This window comes from Aotus nancymaae, unplaced genomic scaffold, assembly GCF_030222135.1.
Source record: "Aotus nancymaae isolate 86718 unplaced genomic scaffold, 86718_ANA_hifiasm-v0.15.2.pri h1tg000036l, whole genome shotgun sequence".
Classification (NCBI taxonomy): domain Eukaryota; kingdom Metazoa; phylum Chordata; class Mammalia; order Primates; family Aotidae; genus Aotus; species Aotus nancymaae.
In genome coordinates, this window is record NW_026988450.1 from 87,826,624 (window position 1) to 87,847,483 (window position 20,860).

Here is a 20,860-nt window from a genome sequence, read left to right on the forward strand (position 1 = left end):
CCATCAGGCTCAGGCCCACCACAGTCACAGCAGCTGGGTTCTGCTCCAACCACGACCCCACCTCTATGTGCAGTCCTCCAGGAACCTATCTGTACTTGGGCTCCCAACTTCTCCCTTCCTCTGCACTCCACTTCCTGTCCAGCTAATCCTGCCCTTAAGGGAAGGAACCTATACTCCCCAGTTGTCTAAACAAACAACTCCCATTGTAGGTCCTCTGGCTGGTCGTTCAATTTACTGATAGACACTCTGCCACTGAAACCTGGCTGGTCTCATCTTCTGGCTGGTCCACATAAATTTAGTTGTTCTTTCTTCAAAGCTCCTGCCACAGGTGGTTCATACCTAGTTGTCACACTGCAGGTTTCTTCAACAATTCAGTTGACCACTGACTGCTTATTTCACCTGGTGCTGCCCAGACGACAACGAGTCGCAGGGTGGCTGCCTTCGGAGAGCTGACCATAGGTGGGAAGGAAGGCCAACAAAGGCTTCAGGATCCACTGAGGTCAGTGATGTCCTGTGGGAGTGCTGGGGACAGCTGCCGCAAAGCCGCTAGTGTTTACAAGACTGATTCATCCCTTTGTCCCTAGAACCGCATATGTATGCACACAAGGAAAATGACAACCACCAATTTTCAATTATCTGCCTTGTGTCAGGCACTGTTTATAATTTTTCAGACACTTTTTACATGGTTTTTAAACACACAGTTTTATGACCCTGCACAATCAATGTTATCTCCTTTTCAAGATAAAGGAAAAATGATGCTTAGAGAAATGTGAATGGCTTGCTCGGAACCACACTGCAAATGAGCAGGAGAATCAACACTGGAAATCAGATGCAGGTGCATTTGGCTGTCACTCCTGGTGCGTACTACAATTCTAAATTCTCATTAAATTTAAAACCAATCTAATAAATAAACATCACAACTGGAAAAAGATCTACCATGATAAAACTCCATTATGCCCCCTGCAGGGGGAGCTGTCATCACCTCCCCCCCCCCCGCCCCCCACCGCCTCGACAGTGGGGAAAGTGACTGAGGTCTCAGTGGCAGGGTGTCTATCAATAATGTCATAATGATTACATCCCACGCCCTGCTCAGAGAAGTGCATTTTCCACATAGATCAGAGCAGAAATGTCTAAGATTGGATTGTTTATTGTAACAGGCTAGAAAGAAATTGCTCCTCAGGAGAGAGGGAGGCTCGGCACTCAGACAGGGACGGCCCAGGCTCATCCATTTCCATCTCGTCCCTAACAACATTACCAGGCAGCTCTGTGTAAAAAGCAAATCTTGAAGGTAATTGATCTTTTAAATAAAAGTCAACCAAGACCTATGTACTCCCTGGAGGGAGAACAGTAAAAATAATAATGATAATAGTAATAATAATAATGAGAATTCTACCTAACCTCTATATTGTGCTTTGGCATTTAGAAAAAACTGCCCCCGTTAATTAAATGGATTATCTTATTGCCCTGGTGAGATGAACAGAGCTGAGAGGCTCACTCTTGCCCCACGGAGGGCAGGGACAAAGCTGGGACAGAGAAACACTCCTCCAAAGATAGGGCTCTTACGAAGGGTGTCAGGGGCAGAGCAGACACCAGAGCCCGGGACACCAGACTCCCAGGTCAGAGCATGTGTGGCAGCAAGCTTTGGTCTGGGTACCAACAAGGCCACAGTTCAGATTGTCTCTGTTCCACTCATGCCTGCACAAGGCAAGGTGAGGTATCCGACATCCCCAGTTAGGAATGCCAACCTCAGAGGGCTCTCGGGAGTGTGCACGGAATGCGGACACAACCTCCAGGGCATGCTCTGGAATCTAGCAGGCTGGGAATAAATAGTACTGCTCTTCCTTCCCACGTTCTCTTGTAGAAAACCATCATTTGAAAAAATGCCAGTAAGAAAAACTGCAGAAATTATCACTATCAATTAGAGAAGCAGACACACAGACCACCCCAGGAGTAAATAACTCACAACCATTTGTATTTTGGTTTCACGATACAATATATGATCCAAGTTATGTCCCCAGTAAAGTAGTTTTTGACATATACTTGGCTTCCATTTGCACTAAAATTAGTCTGAATCTCTGTGCAGCCTCACACTGACATGCAAGTCATTGTCCATGCTGCAGTGGCCTGGAAGCCAGGACATCTAGATGACAGCCCTGTCACCTGCAAGCTGTGTGAACGTGAGCAAATCAGAAAACTCTCTGGGCCTTGTTTGTGATGCAAATGTGTTGAAATGGGCCACCTATGGGGATGCATGTAACTAACATGGCGTGATGCCAGAAGAAAAGTCTTCACCTGTGAGCAAAGTGAAAAGTAATGAATTCACAATACACCAGGCATCACGTAACTTCAATAAACTGCAAAGGTCAAGTGCCGAAAATGCATACTAATTCTACTGTATTCCAAGCCTTGCAATTTACACAGGTCCCTATTAAGAAAAACAGATTTAGCACTTTGGGAGGCCGAGGCAGGCAGATCACTTGAGGTCAGGAGTTAGAGAACCAGCCTGGGCAACATGGTAAAACCTGTCTCTACTAAAAAAAAAAAAAAAAAAAAAAAAATTAGCCGGGCATCGTGGCTCATGCCTGTAGTCCCAGGTACTTGGGAGGCTGAGGCAGGAGAATCACTTGAACTTGGGAGGCAGAGGTTGCAATGAGCTGAGATCATGCCACTGCACTCCAGCCCAGGCAAAAGCAATGAAAGATAAAACTTAAATATATATAGCAACAGGGGTCATTCCTTTTATACAAAAAGACACCTGAATGAATACAGTCCTGGTATTTTATATCCTGTCATTCCCAAGTCTCCACTGGCTGCCCACCATGGGGGAAGGTGCTGGGTTCCGGGAGACAGAAGTCAACCACCTGGTTCCACGTTCCTCAGAGCCCAAAATCTAGTGGAAGGACCAGAAGCACAATGCTAACACTTCTCCTGCCCCTCCCACTGTGGGTGGTGAAATCCTTCTTTCTTCAAGAATTAGCGGTGTTTCATTTTCTGTGATGCCTTTCCAGATCCCTCCAGTAAAAATTAGGTGCTCCCTCCAATGCACATATCTTTTCATACATGCATTGATATATGATCAAAGAATGTTAAATCAAGGTTATAATTTACATGCAATGAAATACACAAATCTGAAGTGTATACTAGTCTGATTAGTTTTTACACTTGTCTACAACCCTATAACTCATACCCCTATCAATATATGCAACATTTCATCAAGTCAGAAAGATATTCTCTTCCCTTTAGGGTGACCAACTGTCCTGGTTTGTACTGAGGACTTTCCCAGGGTGAGAGAATTCGAGCTAAAATCTGGAAAATCTCAGGAAACCAGACAGTTGTTAACCCTAATCCCTTCCCAGCTAATTCCTGCCCCACCCCACCTTAACCCAGAGTCAACCACTGGTTAGATTTCTTTTATCATAAAACAGATTTTCCTGTTCTAGAAAGGTGTATACATGGAGTCACACATGGAGCCTTTTATGACTCAATTCCTTTGACCAGCATCATGACTTCGCACTGACCTCATGCTACTGAGTGTACCAGCAGCTTTTATTTCTGAGGAGTAAAATTCCATTGTGAGCAAGGCACCCCACATTGTTTATTCATTTACCTGTTGATGGGCATTTGGGGCTGTTTCCAGTTTGGAGTTATGAGAAATAAAGCTGTTATGAAAATACCTGTAAGAGCCTTCTTGTGGATATGGACTTTTATTTCTCTTGAGAAAATACCTAGGAATGAAACTGCTGGATCACTGGGGAGGAGTATGTTTAATTCATGAGGAAGTGCCTGACTGATTTCTAAAGCGGCTGCACCATTCTACACTCCCAGAAGCGGTTAATGTGGATCTGAGTTGTTTCCCGTTCCTCCTAACACGTAGTGTTCTGCTTTGTAACCTTAGCCATTCTAGTGGGTATACAGCAGCACCTAATTGCAGCTTTAGTTTGCATTTATCTAATGATTAATAATGTTGATCACTTTTCAGAGATTACAGGTCATTTGAGAAAAATCTGTTCAAATCTTCTATTTTTCATCTTTTTAGAATTGTACAACTTCATCAATAAATTTACAATTTTTTTATCTTGGAATGTAATCTGTGTTTTAATGAGCTGAAGTTTTTAATTTTGATAAAATTCGTCCTATCAACTCTTAGTTTTATGGCTAGTAGTTTTTGGCCCCATCGAAGAAATCTCTGCCTTCAAATCAAGAAGATACTCTGCCACATTTTCTGTGAGAAGGCTTGCAGTTCGAGTTTTTACATTTAGGCCTAAAATTCACCTCCAAGGAATTCTTGGGCATGATGTGATGTATGAGTGAAGGTTTGATAGAGACACCCAGTTGTCCCTGCATAATTTGTTAAAAAGACTTTTCTTTCCCCATGAAATTAGTTTTGCATCTTGTTAAAAATCAACTGATGAGATATAACTGGATTTACTTCTGGACTACTACAGTCCATTGATCTCTGTCTTTACACCAACAACATACTCTCTTGATTACCATAGCTTTACGTTGTCTTAAAATCATACAGTGTGAGTCCTCCAACTTTGTTCTTTCTTGTCAAGTTATTTGTCTATTCTAGATCTGTTCCACTTCGAAATAATTTTATAATTACACTAAAAAAATCCTGCCAGGATTTTGATTGGAATTGCATTAAACTAATAATCAGTTTGGGGGAAACCACTACCTTAAGAAAAACTAATTCATTCAATCACTAAGCATGGTCTACCTCTCTAATAATAATAATAATTATTATTATTATTGAGATGGAGTCTCGCTCTGTCACCTAGGCTGGAGTGCAGTGGCGCAATCTCCGCTCACCGCAACCTCCACTTTCCGGGTTCAAGCGATTCTCCTACCTTGGCCTCCCAAGTCACTAGGACTACAGGCACCTACCACCATGCCCAGCTAATTTTTGTATTTTTAGTAGAGATGGGGGTTTCCCCATATTGGCCAGGCTGGTCTTGAACTCCTGACCTTGTGATCTGCCCGCCTCAGCCTCCCAAAGTGCTGGGATTACAGATGTGAGCCACGGTGCCTGGCCACCTCTCTAATTATTTAAGTCTTTGACTTCTCTGTATCATATTTTGTCATTTTCTAGGTAGTGATAAGATTTGTAGAAAAGTTATTTTTAAATACTGAGTGTCACCCTGCAATCTTGCTAAATTGACTTATTATATCTAATAATTTCTTCAGTGTGGCAGATTTCTCTTAGGATATTTATGTACATAATCATATGTACCATACAAAGACAGACATGTGAATAATAATAATTGTACTTCTTCATTTCCCATTTTAATGCCTTTATTTATTTTCATCCCTTATTGCTCTGATTAGGACTGCCAGAAAAATAATGAATACAGTGGAAACGTGCCTTATTCTTATTCTTAGAGAAAAAGAGATTAGACTTTCACCTCTAAGTATAACATCAACTAAGGGGATTTCTTGTAGATAGCCTTTGTCAGACTGAGGAAATTCTCTTCTAATCCTAGTGTACTGAGCGTTTCTGTCATAATTAAATGCTGACTTTTGTCAAATGATGTTTCTCCATCAACTGATATAATAATATTATTTTTCTCCCTTCTTTTCCTAACATGATAAATTCTAATGACTGATTTTTCAGTGGTAAAACAACCTCATATTTCTGAGTAAAACCTGAATTGTTCATGCTGTTTTGTCTCTTTCATGTATCACTGAAGTTGATTTGATTTTTTTCTCTTCATATTTCACATGAGGTTATTGGTCTACAATATTTATTATTTCTCATAATGTCTCTGTCTGGGTTTGGCATCAAGGTGATGCTAGGATCATAATGGAAGTCGGGAAGTATTTCCTCCTTGCTTATTTTCTGAAAAAGTTTTTGTAAAGGTGATATTACTTCTTTCTGTAAAAAGCTTTATATACTTCAGAATGGAGCCAACTGGGCCTAAAGTTTGCTTTGTTGGAAGTTTTTAATTAAGAATTCAAAATCTTTAACTGATGTGTGACTATGTTTCTGTTTCTTCTTGTGTCAATTTTAGTAATTTGTGTCTTTTTTTTTTTGAAGCAAAGTCTTGCTGTGTCACTCAGGCTGGAGTGCAGCAGCACAATCTTGGCTCACTGCAATCTCTGACTCCTGGGTTCAAGTGATTCTCTTCCCTCAGCCTTCTGAGTGGCTGGGATTACAGGCATGCGCCACAACCCTGGTTAATTTTTGTATGTCTACTAGAGACAGGATTTTGCTGTGTTGGCCAGGCTGGTCTGAAACTCCTGACCTCAGGTCACCTGCCCACCTTGGCCTCCTAAAGTGCTAGGATTACAGGCGTGAGCCACTGTGCCTGGCCATCTTTTTTTTTTTTTTAAGACAAGATTCTTTCTCTGCCACCCAGGCTAGAGTGCAGTGGCACAATTATAGCTCACTCAAGGGATCTTCCTGCCTCAGTTTCCTGAATACCTAGGACTCTAGGGATGTCCCATCATACCCAGTTAATTTTTTTCAATGTTTTGTATGTTTTATGATTTTTCATATTATGTTATTATCCTTTTAATGTCTGCGGAATTAGTAGTAATGCCACCTCTTTCATTCTCAATATTGGTTATTTGTATTTCCACATTTTTTTCTGACCACCCTGGTTACAATTTATTTGTTTGTTCATTAATCTTCTCAGAGAACAAACTATTGGTGTCACCAACTTTAGGAATTTATTCATTCATACTCTATGTCACTGATATCCTCTCTTAATTATTTCTTCCACTTACTCTAGGTACATTTTGCTCTTCTTTATCTTAGAAAGAAGCTATGTTACTGATTTTAAACTGTTTACCTTTTCTAATATAAACATTTACCGTTTTATAAATAGCAACTAGGCACTTTGGGTGGCTGAAGCAGGAGGACTGCTTGAGGCCAGGAGTTAGAGACCAGTATCTCTACCAAAAGTTTAAAAAATAAGCCAGCTGTGGTGCTGCGCACCTGTAGTCTTAGCTCCTTGGGAGGTGAGGCAGGAAGATCACTTGAGCCCAGGAGTTTGAGGTTACAGTAAGCTATAATGGTACCAGTGCACTCTCACCTGGGCAATGGAGTGAGATTCTATATCCTCCACGCCAAAAAAAAAAAAATTCACACACACACAGTAGGTGGAGCTAATTGAAAGAATTGTCCACTGATTAAAAGAATTGTCCAAGTTTTCTATATTTTTACTAAAATTTTTATCTACTTGTTTTACCAAACACTAAGAGATAAATGTTGAAATTTTGAAGTATAATGGTGGTTGTCAATTTCTCCCTTCACTACGTCGGTTTTCTTTTGAAGCTATATTTGTAAATACAGTTTCATTTGATCATTATGTACGTTTGATGACTTGATTCTACTGTCATTAAAAATTGTCCTCTTTTTCTCTTGGAAATCTAATTTATATTAAGATACCCAAATCAAATCACTCCCGGGCTCAAGTGATCTTCCTGCCTCACCTCCCAAGTAGCTAAAACTACAGGTGCAAAGCAAAACAACTGGCTTATTTTTTAAACTTTTGGTAGTGATAACCAGTCTAATTATTTGTGTTTACATATGTCTTTTCCTTCATCTTTTTGTTTTTAAATTATGCATAGTTAATGTCAATTTCTTATAAAAAGGTAGTTAGCATCTAACTTATGTAGTTTGACAATCTCCATTTTTAAAGGTGGTATTAAATCTATTTACATTTAGTGTAACTCTGTATCCTGTAGAGTTGTGTCTACCACATTGCCATCTGCTTCCTATTTGACTATATGTTCCTTGTTCTTTTCTCCTCCTCTCTTGATGCCTCTTCCCCTTTTTCTGGATTAAGTATTTTTAAATATTCCATTTTATCTCTTCTGGCTTATCATCCATTCCTTAAGTGGGTTGCTCCAGAGTTTATGTGTATCCCTAGCTTATCACATCCTAACTTCAAATAATATTCTAACAATTTGCATATAACACAAGAAATTCTATTTTCCCATCCATTCTTTGTGTCGCTACTTTGTTCCATATTTTATTTGTATATGTGCTGTACACTACAGAATTAAATGTTCTTATTTCTTCTTTAAGTAGTCAATTAGTCTTGTAAAGAAATTTTTAAAGTGAAGGAAACAAATATTTTCTATTTATTCACTTATTTACTACTTATTGGGTTCATCACTTCTTTATATAGTTTCTGGTTTCCAATTGCTTTATTTCTGACTGATGAGCTTACGTCAGGCTAGTGAAAAACAGGAATTGTGCTCCATTTGTCTCTTAAACCAGTGATCTCTTTATAGCACCTGAAACTTTGGAAAGCACATTACTAAAAGTACAAGTAACGTCAAGGGACCCACAGAAAGGCCAAGCCACTCTGCCTAGTCACACTCAGAAGAATTTTACCAACATGGTACAATGGGTCATCAAGGTCAAACAGGTATTTTCCAAAAGGTTAAATAAAGAATCTTCATTTAAGAGAGAAGAGTGTTAGAAAAAGCTCACTGGTATAAACCACCTGCACATACCCCAGCGATGGCGAGAAGTAAAGTGCACTGTACATGAAGTGTGGGATTGGGGCAAAGGGACTGAAGGGGAAGATCTGGGCCATATCTTTAAGCACCATGGATGTCATAGGAGGGACTCTGGACTTTATCTTATCAGCACTGGGAAAGTATGTACCAGAGCAGTGGCATGGGCACGTGCGTATTGAAAGGATGACACGGAGCAAGTCTGTAAGCAGAGAGACCGGCCGGGCAACTCTCTCTACAGTGACAAAGCATGCAGTGGATTGCAGAGACATCTCAGAGGTCCAATCCACAGGGCTTGGGGACCACTTAGACTTAGGAATAACAGAAAAGGAGAATTAGGCCGGGCGCGGTGGCTCAAGTCTGTAATCCCAGCACTTTGGGAGGCCGAGGCGGGTGGATCACGAGGTCAAGAGATCGAGACCATCCTGGTCAACATGGTGAAACCCCGTCTCTACTAATACAAAAAATTAGCTGGGCATGGTGGCGCGTGCCTGTAATCCCAGCTACTCAGGAGGCTGAGGCAGGAGAATTGCCTGAACCCAGGAGTCGGAGGTTGCGGTGAGCCGAGATCGCGCCATTGCACTCCAGCCTGGGTAACGAGCGAAACTCCGTCTCAAAAAAAAAAAAAAAAAAAAAAGAAAAGGAGAATTAGAGACATCAAATCTCAATCTCAAGAGTAGGGCAAAGAACCATGGAAACCAAAAGAAAAGGGAGCAAGGGCCACAGGCTGGGGGCAGGATCCACACAGCGCTTCAGCTGACCACCCATGCTTCCAAACCTCTGTGTGCAGCGAACCACACAGCAGCATTTTCCTCATCTTCAGGTGTCATTTAGAACCGTAGGGACCATGACGTGAAAGCCAGATATCAACAGGGGGGAAAAAAAGACGAACTCAGTGACAACCTGTGCCGCTTCCAAAAATTATTTATATGGGCAATGGCAGCAGGAGATGAAGAGATGAAAAAGAAACACACACCAGGCTCATGATGAAGCGAATCTAATGCTCAGAAAGGGCCTGAAATACTCTACCCTCAGCAGCAGTCCTGGCCAAGCTTCCCCAGGGGCAAGTGCGTTAATGCTTTATACAAATTCAAAACAGAGGCGAGTCTTGGCAGCAAAGGCTCTTACTCTGAGGATTGAAAAAGTGATAGATGATGTAATGTGACGCTAAGAGGCCCAGCTAAACCATTAATTCTTGCTGAAGGCATTCTCCAATGGCTGGGAAGAAAAACAGTCTTTCCTATAAACTAAAACCACACTCATTATTTACAGCTGTATCATTTTAAAGGGATTTTATGTCAACATTAACATGGACAATGACATGCCTCTATCTCACGCTGCAGCACACAGGGCCCACTGGAGGAGCAGGGGCTGCATGGGATGCCCCCAGCGCCCCATCCGAGGATGGACAGGTAAGCGTTTAAATAATACCCACCTGGCCCTCCCTACTCTGATAGGCAAGGCCCAGCTGGACAGGAACACCGGGAAGGGCTCGGACATGAAGAGCACCTGCTTCCCCAAATGCTCCAGGCACTGCGGTAGGAATGGGAGCTGAGGGTCTCCAGCTGGCAGGAGCTCCACCCCAGCTTCCAGACTCCATGACTCCAACTTCGCCAGAGGGCAAAGTTTTGGATGAGAAACTGTCATTTTCCTACCTCAGAAAATAATACCCTTAGTATCTCTCGCCACTTCTGGGTTTCAAGTGTACAAACTGTCCAATTTCTTTCTCCCTGAAGGAAGACTAGGTCTGGAAAGCAGACAGGAGAGAAAGCTTCTGTATGAGGAGGGCCTCCTGGGCAGAAATGACCTGACGCCCAGATGGCTGGGAGCTCCACAAAGTACCCATCTTATGGGGATGCCAGGAGTGATGCCAAAGAGATGCTGGACTTGTCCTGGGGTCCCTGAGACGTGTGTTCTCCAATGAGACCCCCGCTAACAAGAGAAGCAAGCCAGAATTGAGACAGGCTAGGCTGAGCGGGAAATGTGTGTGCACAGTGAGAACCACACACACACACACACACAAGAACCTTGCAACCATCAGCATTATCATCATGGCACACTATGATGTATAAAGCCCATTCACTCATGGCCACCCAAGAGGCAGTTCTCAGATAACACTTGGCTTCCTAATGAAAAACCTACAGCCCAGAGAAGCTAAGCAACTCGGCCCAATGGCCCGGATCTGACGGGAGGCAGGACAAAAACACGCTGAGGTCAGGACTGCAGACGCAGCGCTGTTGAGGCTCTAGAACACCACCACTGTGCAGCAGTAAGACATTTACCTGGATGCTGGGAGGGTACTGACTCGGGTGAAAAACACAGATGGTTCAACTTCTACATGCAGCCCCAGGGAGAGATTCCTGTAATATCCTTCAGTGTGGCCCGGGCCTCCAGAATATTTGAAATTCAGGACAGCTTCCAGGGTCTAAAAAGATATTTAAAAAAAAAAAAAACACACACGTTAGTACTCCCTAGTTTAATCCACCAGGAGACAGGTGGCTTCACTTAGGAAGAGTCTGAAGATAAGCCCATCTAGCCACGTCATCAGCACTGGCCGACTCACACCCCCGGCGGGCGCCATCTTTCCTGTGATGACCCATAGTCTACAAGATTCTCAGTCTGTACGTGCAAATGGAAAGGGCTTCCACAGCTTCTCCATGGTTAAATACGGCACTTTTTTTGTTGGTTTTTTTTGTTTTTAGAGACGGAGTCTCGCTTTGTCACCCAGGCTACAGTGCAGTGGCATGAACTCGGCTCACTGCAACCTCCGCTTTCCAGATTCAAGCAATTCTCCTGCCTCAGCCTCCCGAGTAGCTGGGATTACAGGCACCCACCACTACGCTCGGCTAATTTTTGTATTTTAGTAGAGATGGGGTTTCACCATGTTGGCCAGGCTGGTTGAACTCCTGACCTCAGGTGATCCACCTGCTTTGGCCTCCCAAAGTGCTAGGATTACAGGCATCAGCCACAGCGCCCAGCCTAGATAGGGCATTTTAGAGTGAAAAACACATTTCTATGAGCATCATTTCAACATAAGATGATGTGACAGGCGGGGCGGAGTGCTTCCATCCAGAAGGTGGAGTCACTTGGGCTGACAGTGAGTAAAAGCTGACAAACCCCACAGTCAAGATGTTTCCCTGAACCCATCCAAGAGATAAGTTCACAGCGCAACGAGGCCCTCCAGGAGGGGCGGGGTGCTGCACAGCGGGGAGTGCCCATGTGCTCCTGCTGGGGCCCAGTGGCACCCAGTGAGAGGTGAGGAACAGAGGTATGGGAAGACCCCAGCCATGGGAGTGGCACTGCACGCAGGAGGGCTGGGAATGGAAGGGGAACATCATAGCTTCTCTGCAGCCGCGAGTACAAGGCAACACCAGAGGAATGTGGAGCCTGGGGGGGTACCCACAGTAACCATAGCAACAAAAAATCCAACCCGGTTTCCCTCGGACTAAAGGACCTCGCCTTCCCCAGGAGCATCCTGAAGCATCTTGAAGCAGCAGGCACAGCAGATCCAGCCCAGGGGCCAAATCTGGCCACCGCCTGTTTTTGTGTGGCCTGAGAGCTAAGAACAGTTTTTACATTTTTTACAGCTTGTAAAACAAAACAAAACCAGAGACGAATATGCAACAGAAACCATATGCGGCTGGCAAAGCTCAAAGTACTTACTGTGTGGACCTTTACATCAAAGATTTGCAAATAAAACCCAGAGGAAAACATAGGAGCAAATCTTCATTATCTTGGGTTAGGCAAAGGTTTCACCGATATGACACCAAAAGCATAAACAAAATGCAAAAAAATAAATAAATAAATAAATAAATAAATCAAAGCTTCTCTACTGTTAAATAGGGACAATAATTAATACGTATCTCACTAAATTCCTACAGATTCAATGAGCAAATACAGTGACAGAACAAGAAGTCACTCATTAAATCAATCCTTTCTCCCCTCCAACCCTACCCATCTGACACCGTGATGCAACATGGCTTAGAACTGGAGGAAATGGGTTTCATTCCCATTTCTTCTAGGTTTTGTTTTTTATTCTTGTAATGTGGCAAAGTATGCATAACATAAAAGTTACCATTTTAACAATTCTAAGCGCACAGTTTAGTGGTATCACGCATATTCACTTTGTTAATCAACCATCTCCGTCATCCATCTCCATCTCCAGAAATTTTTTATCTTCCCAAACTGACCCTCTGAACCCATTCAACATAGACTCCCAGTCTCCCTTCCCTAGGCCCTGGCACCCACCATGCTGCTTTGTGTCTCCTTGAACTTGACCACTCTAGACACCTCCCATGAGTGGAATCCTATAGTACTTGTCCTTGTGTGACTGGCGTATTTCACTTAGCATCATGTTGTCAAGATTCATCTGTGTCGAATCATGGGTCAGAATTTCCTCTTTTTTAAGGCTGAGTAATATTCCATTATATGTATGCACTGTGTCTTACTCATCCATTCATCTGTCAATGAGCACTTGAGGTGCTCCTACCCCTTGGCTCTTGTGAACAGTGCTGCTATGGTTGGACGATACCGACACCCTGCTTTCAGTTCTTTGGGATATATGCCCAGAAGTGGAATTTCTGAATCGTATGGTTATGCTCTATGTAAGTCTTTGAGGAGCCACCATATTGTTTTGCACAGTGGCTGCACCATTTACATTCCCACCAGTGGTGCACAGGGTTCCTGTTCTCCCACATCCTCACCAAACACTGCTATTTTCTCTTTTTTTGATAATGGCCATCCTAAGGGGCATGAAGGGGTAGCTCACTGTGGTTTTGATTTGCATTTCCCTAGTGACAAGTAATGTTGAGCATCTTTTTATGCACTTACGGTCCATTTATGTATGCGCTTGTGGTCCATTTATGTATCTTCTTTGGAGAAATTTCTATTTGAGTCCTTCAGTCTTATTTTAAAAGTTCACTATTCCAAATTCCTCTCACCACTCCTCAAGGTGTCTTTCACGGCTACGTATTGCCAGGTTCTCTTCAATATTTGTACTGCCAGAGAAACACCTTCACTAATTCTCTCCACCTATGTAAATATTCCTCCTCCTTGACAGCCCAAATAAAGCCATGTCTTCTCCTTACTTACAAATGGCTCAATAAAATACATATTTTTTTAACTATTCAAGGATCATATTTTGGCCTCACCAAAATCCCAAATCCTTTTTCATTCCCCTTATTCCCAAGCACCACTCTGTCAACTCCAAAGGGTTGCTGATTTCTTGTGAACGTGTCTTAGACCTCTTAAATTGCCCTTGTCATAAGAAGGTGAGACTCAACACACATATACTCAATAATTCTATCAAGACTTTCTGAGTTCAACTGACTTTCATCTGTTTGATCTATTTTTTCATTCATCTTTCAAACACTTCCTGGGTATCTTCTGAGTGCCAGGTTCTGCACTTAGTACAAGATGAAGATGTGGTCCCTGATCTCAGAAAGCTCAATAAATGCCAAGTGAGTCAATGTATGAATAAATTAATAAATAAATGAAGCCAACCCACCCCCTAACATATATACAGCATATTCCTCAAATTGCAGGCATAGTAGTCACGGAAATAAACTCTCAGTAATGGCCTTGAAAAGCCAAAATCTGTGAAGTACCAACAAATGTCACCTGGCTTTTTTGTTTGTTTGGTTTTTAGGGTAAATTTAAAAGCCACCTACAGAGAGTGATGTAGACGAAGGAACAGTCTGTGTTTCTATTTTCTGGGAATTCACTATTTCTTTATTCTGTAGAAAACCAAAAAAAAGAAAAACAAAAAGATAATTATGAGGGGAAATATCTAATTTTTAAAAATCAAGCACAGAAATGGTGTATTAGTTCATTCTCACACTGCTATGAATAACTGCCTGAGACTAGGTAATTTATAAAGAAAAGAGGTTTGACTCACAGTTCCGCACAGCTGGGGAGGCCTCAGGAAACACAGAATCATGGCAGAAGGGGAAGAAACAGGTCTTACATGGCGGCAGGAGAGAGTGAGCAAGTATGTGAAGAAGGAACTGTCAAACACGTATAAAGCCATCAGATCTTGTGAGAACTCAGTCGCTATCACAAGGACAGCATGGGGGACACCACGCCCGCGATTCAGTCACCTCCCACCAGGTCCCTCCCTCGGGGATTACAATTCAAGATGAGATTTGGGTGGGGACACACAGCCTAACCATATCAGAAGGTTTCCTGAAGTTCAATGTCACTGCTTTTCCTCTTTGAGATAAAAACAAAAACCAGAAATAACAACAAAAAAGGCCTCCTCGGTCTTTTAAAATTAGAATATTTTAATAAGAACATAACGGAAGATGGGAAGTCAAAAGACACAGGATGTCCAAGTCCTTTTCCTCAATTCAAGAGACTTCAAGATGTTCCCTTTGGAGAGCATTTCTCAATCCTTACTTTGACAGAATACTACTGCAGAAATCAGTAATAAGCAAGAGATCACAACAAAAATGTTTATTTTTTAGGCACACCACTTACTATTCCAGTTAATATGAAAGGCCTGTCAGTGAGTACCTTGTATTAGGGAGCACCTACTCTGTGCCAAGTGCTGCACTAAGTGACCTATGCACCCAAATGCAATGATCATGAGACCCCCTCAAGGGAACTGCTGCTTTCAGCAATGAGGCTCAGGGCACACCCAGGAAGCAGCACAGGCAGGAACTGAACACAGAGCAATGCACCTGCACAGCCCACTCTCTTGCCATTCAGGCAAACTGTTCAGAACAGCATTCATTCACCCATCTAATCATTTACTCACTCACTCTGGACAGATGTCTACTATGTGCCAGGGACTATGACACCTGAGAAGAAAAAGGCACAGTACTGCCCTGGGGACCCTCGAGTCTGGTAAAAGAAACAAGCCCAGAGGCCTCTGAGTAAATTGTGACATGTGTGTCATGGATAAGTGTATTAGGATATATGAGGATACAGGAGGAGAAAGGACTACATATGCTGGGTAGGCAGGAGTTGGAAAAGAAGGAACAACAAACCAGTAAGGAAGACAGGATTAGACAATCATCAAATTGAAAATGGATAAAGAATAGAGAAAAACAATTATACTAAGACCTACTTCTTGAAAATATTAATTAATGTGACAATCCTCTAAGTTAAGTTGATCAAGGAAAAAGAGAACAACAAATTACCAACATCAGGAATGAAAATGATGATTGGTACAGATCCTACAGACATTAAAAGGACAATTAGGGAAAAGTGTCAACAATTTTGTGCCAATAGATTCAACAACTTAGATAAAATGGACACATATTACCAAAATGAATCAAGGAGAAACAGAAAATCTGAAGAGCCTCGTGCCAACTGAAGACATTGCATTCAAAATCAAGAATATACTTCCAAAAGATGGCTAGGCATCGTGGCTCATGCCTGTAATCCCAGCATTTGGGGAGGCTGGGCAGAGGCAGATCACTTGAGCCCAGGAGCTTGAGACAGCCTGGCCAACCTGGCGAAAGCCCGGCTCTACTAAAAGTACAAAAATAATTGGGCTTCGTGGCACAGGCCTGTAATGACAGCTACTCAGGAAGCTGAGGCATTAGAATCATTTGAACCCAGGAGGTGGAGGTTTCAGTGAGCCAAGATCATGCCACTTTACTCCAGTCTGGATTATAGAGCAAGACTCTGTCTCAGAAAACAAACAAACAAGCAAACAAGAATACACTCCCAAAAGAAACCCCAAGCTCAGAGGGTCTCTCAGCTGAATTCTAACATATTTAAATTAGAAATATCAATTTTATATAAATATTTCTAGCAATCAGAAAAAAGGAGAAAACTTTCCCAATCTCTTTAGGAGACCAATGTTACTCAAATATGAAAATCAGACAGAAACTTCCAAGAAGACTATTTATGAGGCCTATATCCCTCATGAATTTAAATGTAAAAATTATTTTTAAAGTACTAATGAATCAAGTTCAGTAAAATATAAAATGAGTAATACATCAGGGCCATCAATAATGTAAGGTTGGTTTAATCTTCAAAAATCAATGTCATTCACATATTAATAGAATATTGACAGGCAACAAAAAGAAAAGCTGAATGATCATTAGCTCCAGAAATAATAGTTGACAAAATTCAAAACCCATTTGTAACTTTTTAAAAACTCTCAGCAAACTAGGCATAGAAAGGAATGTCCCCATTCTGTGAAATGCACTCATGAAAAACCTACAGTCAAAACCATGCTTAATGATAAGCAACGGAATGTTTTGCACCTAAAATCCAGAATAAGGCAAGGACGTAGCTGTAATGATTTTCATAAACACTGTACTCAAGATCCTATCAAGTTCAATAAGTGAAGAAACAAAGGGCATCTATGTTGGAAAGGAAGACATAAAACTGTCTTTGTTGGCAGACAACATGATCATGTACGAAAAACATCCTAAGGAATCTACTGGAACGCTCAGAAATTGCTGGTGTTACTTACTATAAAACAGCAAAATCCTTTTGAAAAATAACTAGGTAAATCCTCCTAAGCTTAAACCTGCAATTAACATATTACTCAGCAAAGCAACTCCTACCAAGAAAAAATAAAAACACATATCCACACAAAGACATGCATGTAAATGTCCATGGAGACTTTATTCATAACCTCCATGTCCAACAAGAGGTAGGTGACTGGATAAACAAATCGTAGTAAATTCATAAAATGAAATACTACTCAGCAAAAGAATGGAGCAAATTACTGATACATACACAACATGGAAGAATTCAAAACACCTTATTCTGAAAGAAAGAAGCCAGCCACACAAGAGTGCATACCGCTGCTTGTATGTATTTGAGATACCAGAAAAGGTCACCCTTTGGTGGCAAGAAGAAAATCAGTAGTTGCCTGGAGTTAGGGGCAGGAGAGGGTTAGCTGCAAAGGGGTCAAAGAAATTTTGGAGGGTGATAAAAATATTCTGTATCTTGATGGTGGTGGTGGTTACATGGAGTATATATTTGTCACAATTCATCAAATTGTATGGTTAATGAGGCTGCACTTTATTGAATGCAAATTACATTCAGTAAAGTTGATTTGAGAAATTGATCGTGACCATTAATAGGCATACAATCACTCGTAAACATTATTAAAGACTCCAAGTCACAACGTGGGCCACATTGATGTGGGACTGCCCGTGTCTAAAGGTGAATGTGAGGCCCTACAAAAGGCTTCAGACTGAGATTTAAGAGTCCCAGGTTCTGCAGCAGAAGCAGCAGCAGTGAGGTTATTATTCACCACAATTAAAAGTTCACATGACCTGGGAGAAGTCACATCACTTTTCTAGTTTTCAATCTCCTCACCTTAAAACCTGAGTGTCATGCCAGATGTTGCCTGAGGTTTTGACCAGATCTTTTATGAACAGTTATTCTTCGTTTTCCTAATGTTTCACAACTTCTAATACAACTAAGACTATTGTCAGAGAAAAACAGTCATCCTCATATGTATGCCAGCCAATTTAAATGTATATGAAGTAGATCTCTAATAGTTAAAGACCCCAATTGAACCTGTCACCACAGATTTCCTTCTGCTCTGTTTCTATAATATGACATAAAATTAATAGCTGTGATGTGGTCCACTTAATAAGTCAAACATTCAAGACCAAAGGCTGGGGCTCATTCCCCAAGAGACCAGCGCAACGGTTGACTTAAGGTCAATGAAACTCACAAATGAAAGCCATATCATTACTTTCCAGTTAATTAGCACTTTCTGCCAAAGTCTTTCTTCAGTGTTAATGATGCCTTAAAGATGCCAAGTAACTACAAATTAAGTGAGCCACCCACAGCAGTGCAGGGATGGGTTTGAACAGCAGCAGCCACCAACACAGCTTCCAGCCAGGAGGCCCAGGAGTCCCAGGAGTCCCGTGGTGGCTGAGAAGAGTCAGGATGCAAGGTGCAGAGGAGAGGGTACGTCTGGGGACGGTTAGAAGACCAAGTTGAAAGTCTGGTTTTGGGTACTAAGGAGAGCATCAGGTCAGAGAGTCGAGGGCCAGACTGAACCGGGGACCTCCTGCCTAACTGCCTGGGTGATGAGCCCCACACCACAGACCACAGCAGCACAGAGGGCCACCACAGCCTACCTGTACTTATGCTCCAGCTGAATTTCAGCTTCTATCAGAAGCTTTGCAGCGTCTGCCACTCTCTAATACATGCCACATGGGCACTCTGCGTCTACACCGCTGGAGTACCCATCATACCTGGAGTCATATACTTTGTTGATGGGAAGTGTATAAAATCTAAGTGATATAAAATGGTTGGTGCTGAGACGGCTTGCTCCCACCTGTCACCACGTCCAGACCACTGTCTGCTCCCATCTCCTGTAACCTCTTTTATTAGTTTTCTTTAATGCGTCCACATTTATTTACATAGATTTATTTACACAGATGCAAGAAAATACAAATATAAACCTTTTCCTCCACACCAGCTTCCTCCGCCCAGCACCACCTTGTAATAAATAAATAATTTACACATGCTGTCCATCTTTGTGCACCTGATTATTAACTATCACTCAGTATATCCTGAAGATTTTTACTTAGTAGAGAGAGCATTCTTTGTAGAACATTCTTTGCAGGTTATTTGTAGACGTGTGGCATTCCATGGTACAGATGTGCTATTGCTTATTTAAACGGTCCCTATACACTGGATTTTTGGTTGTTTTCAATATTTTGTTACTATGAACAATGTTATAATATAACCACATACACAAGTCACTTTTGATATATGAAGGTATTTCTGAAAGGTATATTTTCCAAGGGAGATTTCTGGATCAAAAAGCAAATTCTGTCATTTTCCTAGATACGACCCTAATGTTCAACTGAAAGTTGAGCCATTTCACATGTTAACAGCCATGCTTGAGAGAGCACTTCTTTTCTCAAAGCCTTGAAAATAAGGTATATTGTTCCACTTTCGGCTTTTCGACAGTCTGACAGATGAAGACTCTCAGTGTAGTTTCACTTTACATTTCTCCAATTATTAAAAAAGTCAAATATCTCTCCATATGCTTAGCACATTTTCATGCCTTTTTCATGTATTACACATTTATATCATTTCCCTATTTTTTAATTGACCTGTCAGTCTTTTTTGTCCAAATTCCTGGGAGGTTTTCTCCCTTATACGAAATCATGTCTGCAGATAAAGACAGTTTTACTGCTTCTCCATTTCTAAAATCCATGCCTTTTACCTTTTCTTTCTTGGCCTACTGCACTGGCAAGGACTAGTAAATCAATGGACGAAAATAAAGATTCCAAAAATAACCCTACACTGACACAGGTAACTGATTTCTTACCATAGCTAAGGCAATTCAATGATAACATTTACCTCTTGTACAAACACGGGTGGATACATGTGCAGAGACAAATAAATCTCGGCCTTGACCACACATTATTTTGAGGTGGGCTATACATCTGAACATGTAACACCTAGAATGTCTAGAAGAAGACATGGAATATCTTTGCAGTCTTGGGATAGGAAAAGAGATCTCAGAGAAGACACAAAAAATACTAAACATTAAAGGAAAAAAATTAATTTCATTAAAAGTAAATTTTCATCCAGGGAAATCTCCAAAACGCTAGAATACAAAATTTGTCCCTTTCATCCAAGTTGTCAAATGTATTGAAATGCAACTCTTCATAATGTTATTTTATTTATTTATTTATTTATTTATTTTTTATTTATTTTTTTTTTTATTGCATTTTAGGTTTTGGGGTACATGTGAAAAACATGCAAGGTTGTTGCTTAGGTGCATACGTGGCAGTGTGATTTGCTGCCTTCCTCCCCTTCACCCATATCTGGCATTTCTCCCCATGCTATCCCTCCCCAATTCCCCACCCCCCCGCTGTCCCCCCCACTCCCCCACAACAGACCCCCATGTATAGTGCTCCCCTCCCTGTGTCCATGTGTTCTCCTTGTTCAACACCCGCCTATGAGTGAGAACATGTGGTGTTTGATTTTGTGTTCTTGTGTCAGTTTGCTGAGAATGATGGTTTCCAGGTTCATCCATGTCCCTACAAAGGACGTGAACTCCTCGTTTTTAATGGCTGCATAATATTCCATGGTGTATATGTGCCACATTTTTCCTGTCCAGTCTATCATCGATGGGCATTTGGGTTGGTTCCAGGTCTTTGCTATTGTAAACTGTGCTGCTATGAACATTCGTGTGCATGTGTCCTTATAGTAGAACGATTTATAATCCTTTGGATATATGCCCAGTAATGGGATTGCTGGGTCAAATGGAATTTCTATTTCTAGGTCCTTGAGGAATCGCCACACTGTCTTCCACAATGGTTGAACTAATTTACACTCCCACCAACAGTGTAAAAGTGTTCCTATTTCTCCACATCCTCTCCAGCATCTGTTGTCTCCAGATTTTTTAATGATTGCCATTCTAACTATTTATTTTTTTTTT

General features: G+C 41.6%; 1 protein-coding gene across 1 annotated transcript in view; it reads right to left on the minus strand.

The window, feature by feature from the left end:
* TRAPPC9 (trafficking protein particle complex subunit 9) overlaps positions 1–20,860 on the minus strand; it is a 730,305-nt gene that overhangs the window by 269,924 nt on the left and 439,521 nt on the right. Inside the window, exon 18 of the mRNA XM_012461180.2 lies at positions 10,755–10,897. Coding sequence (XP_012316603.2) covers positions 10,755–10,897 — 143 coding nt within the window. The remainder of the gene's footprint in view (positions 1–10,754; positions 10,898–20,860) is intronic.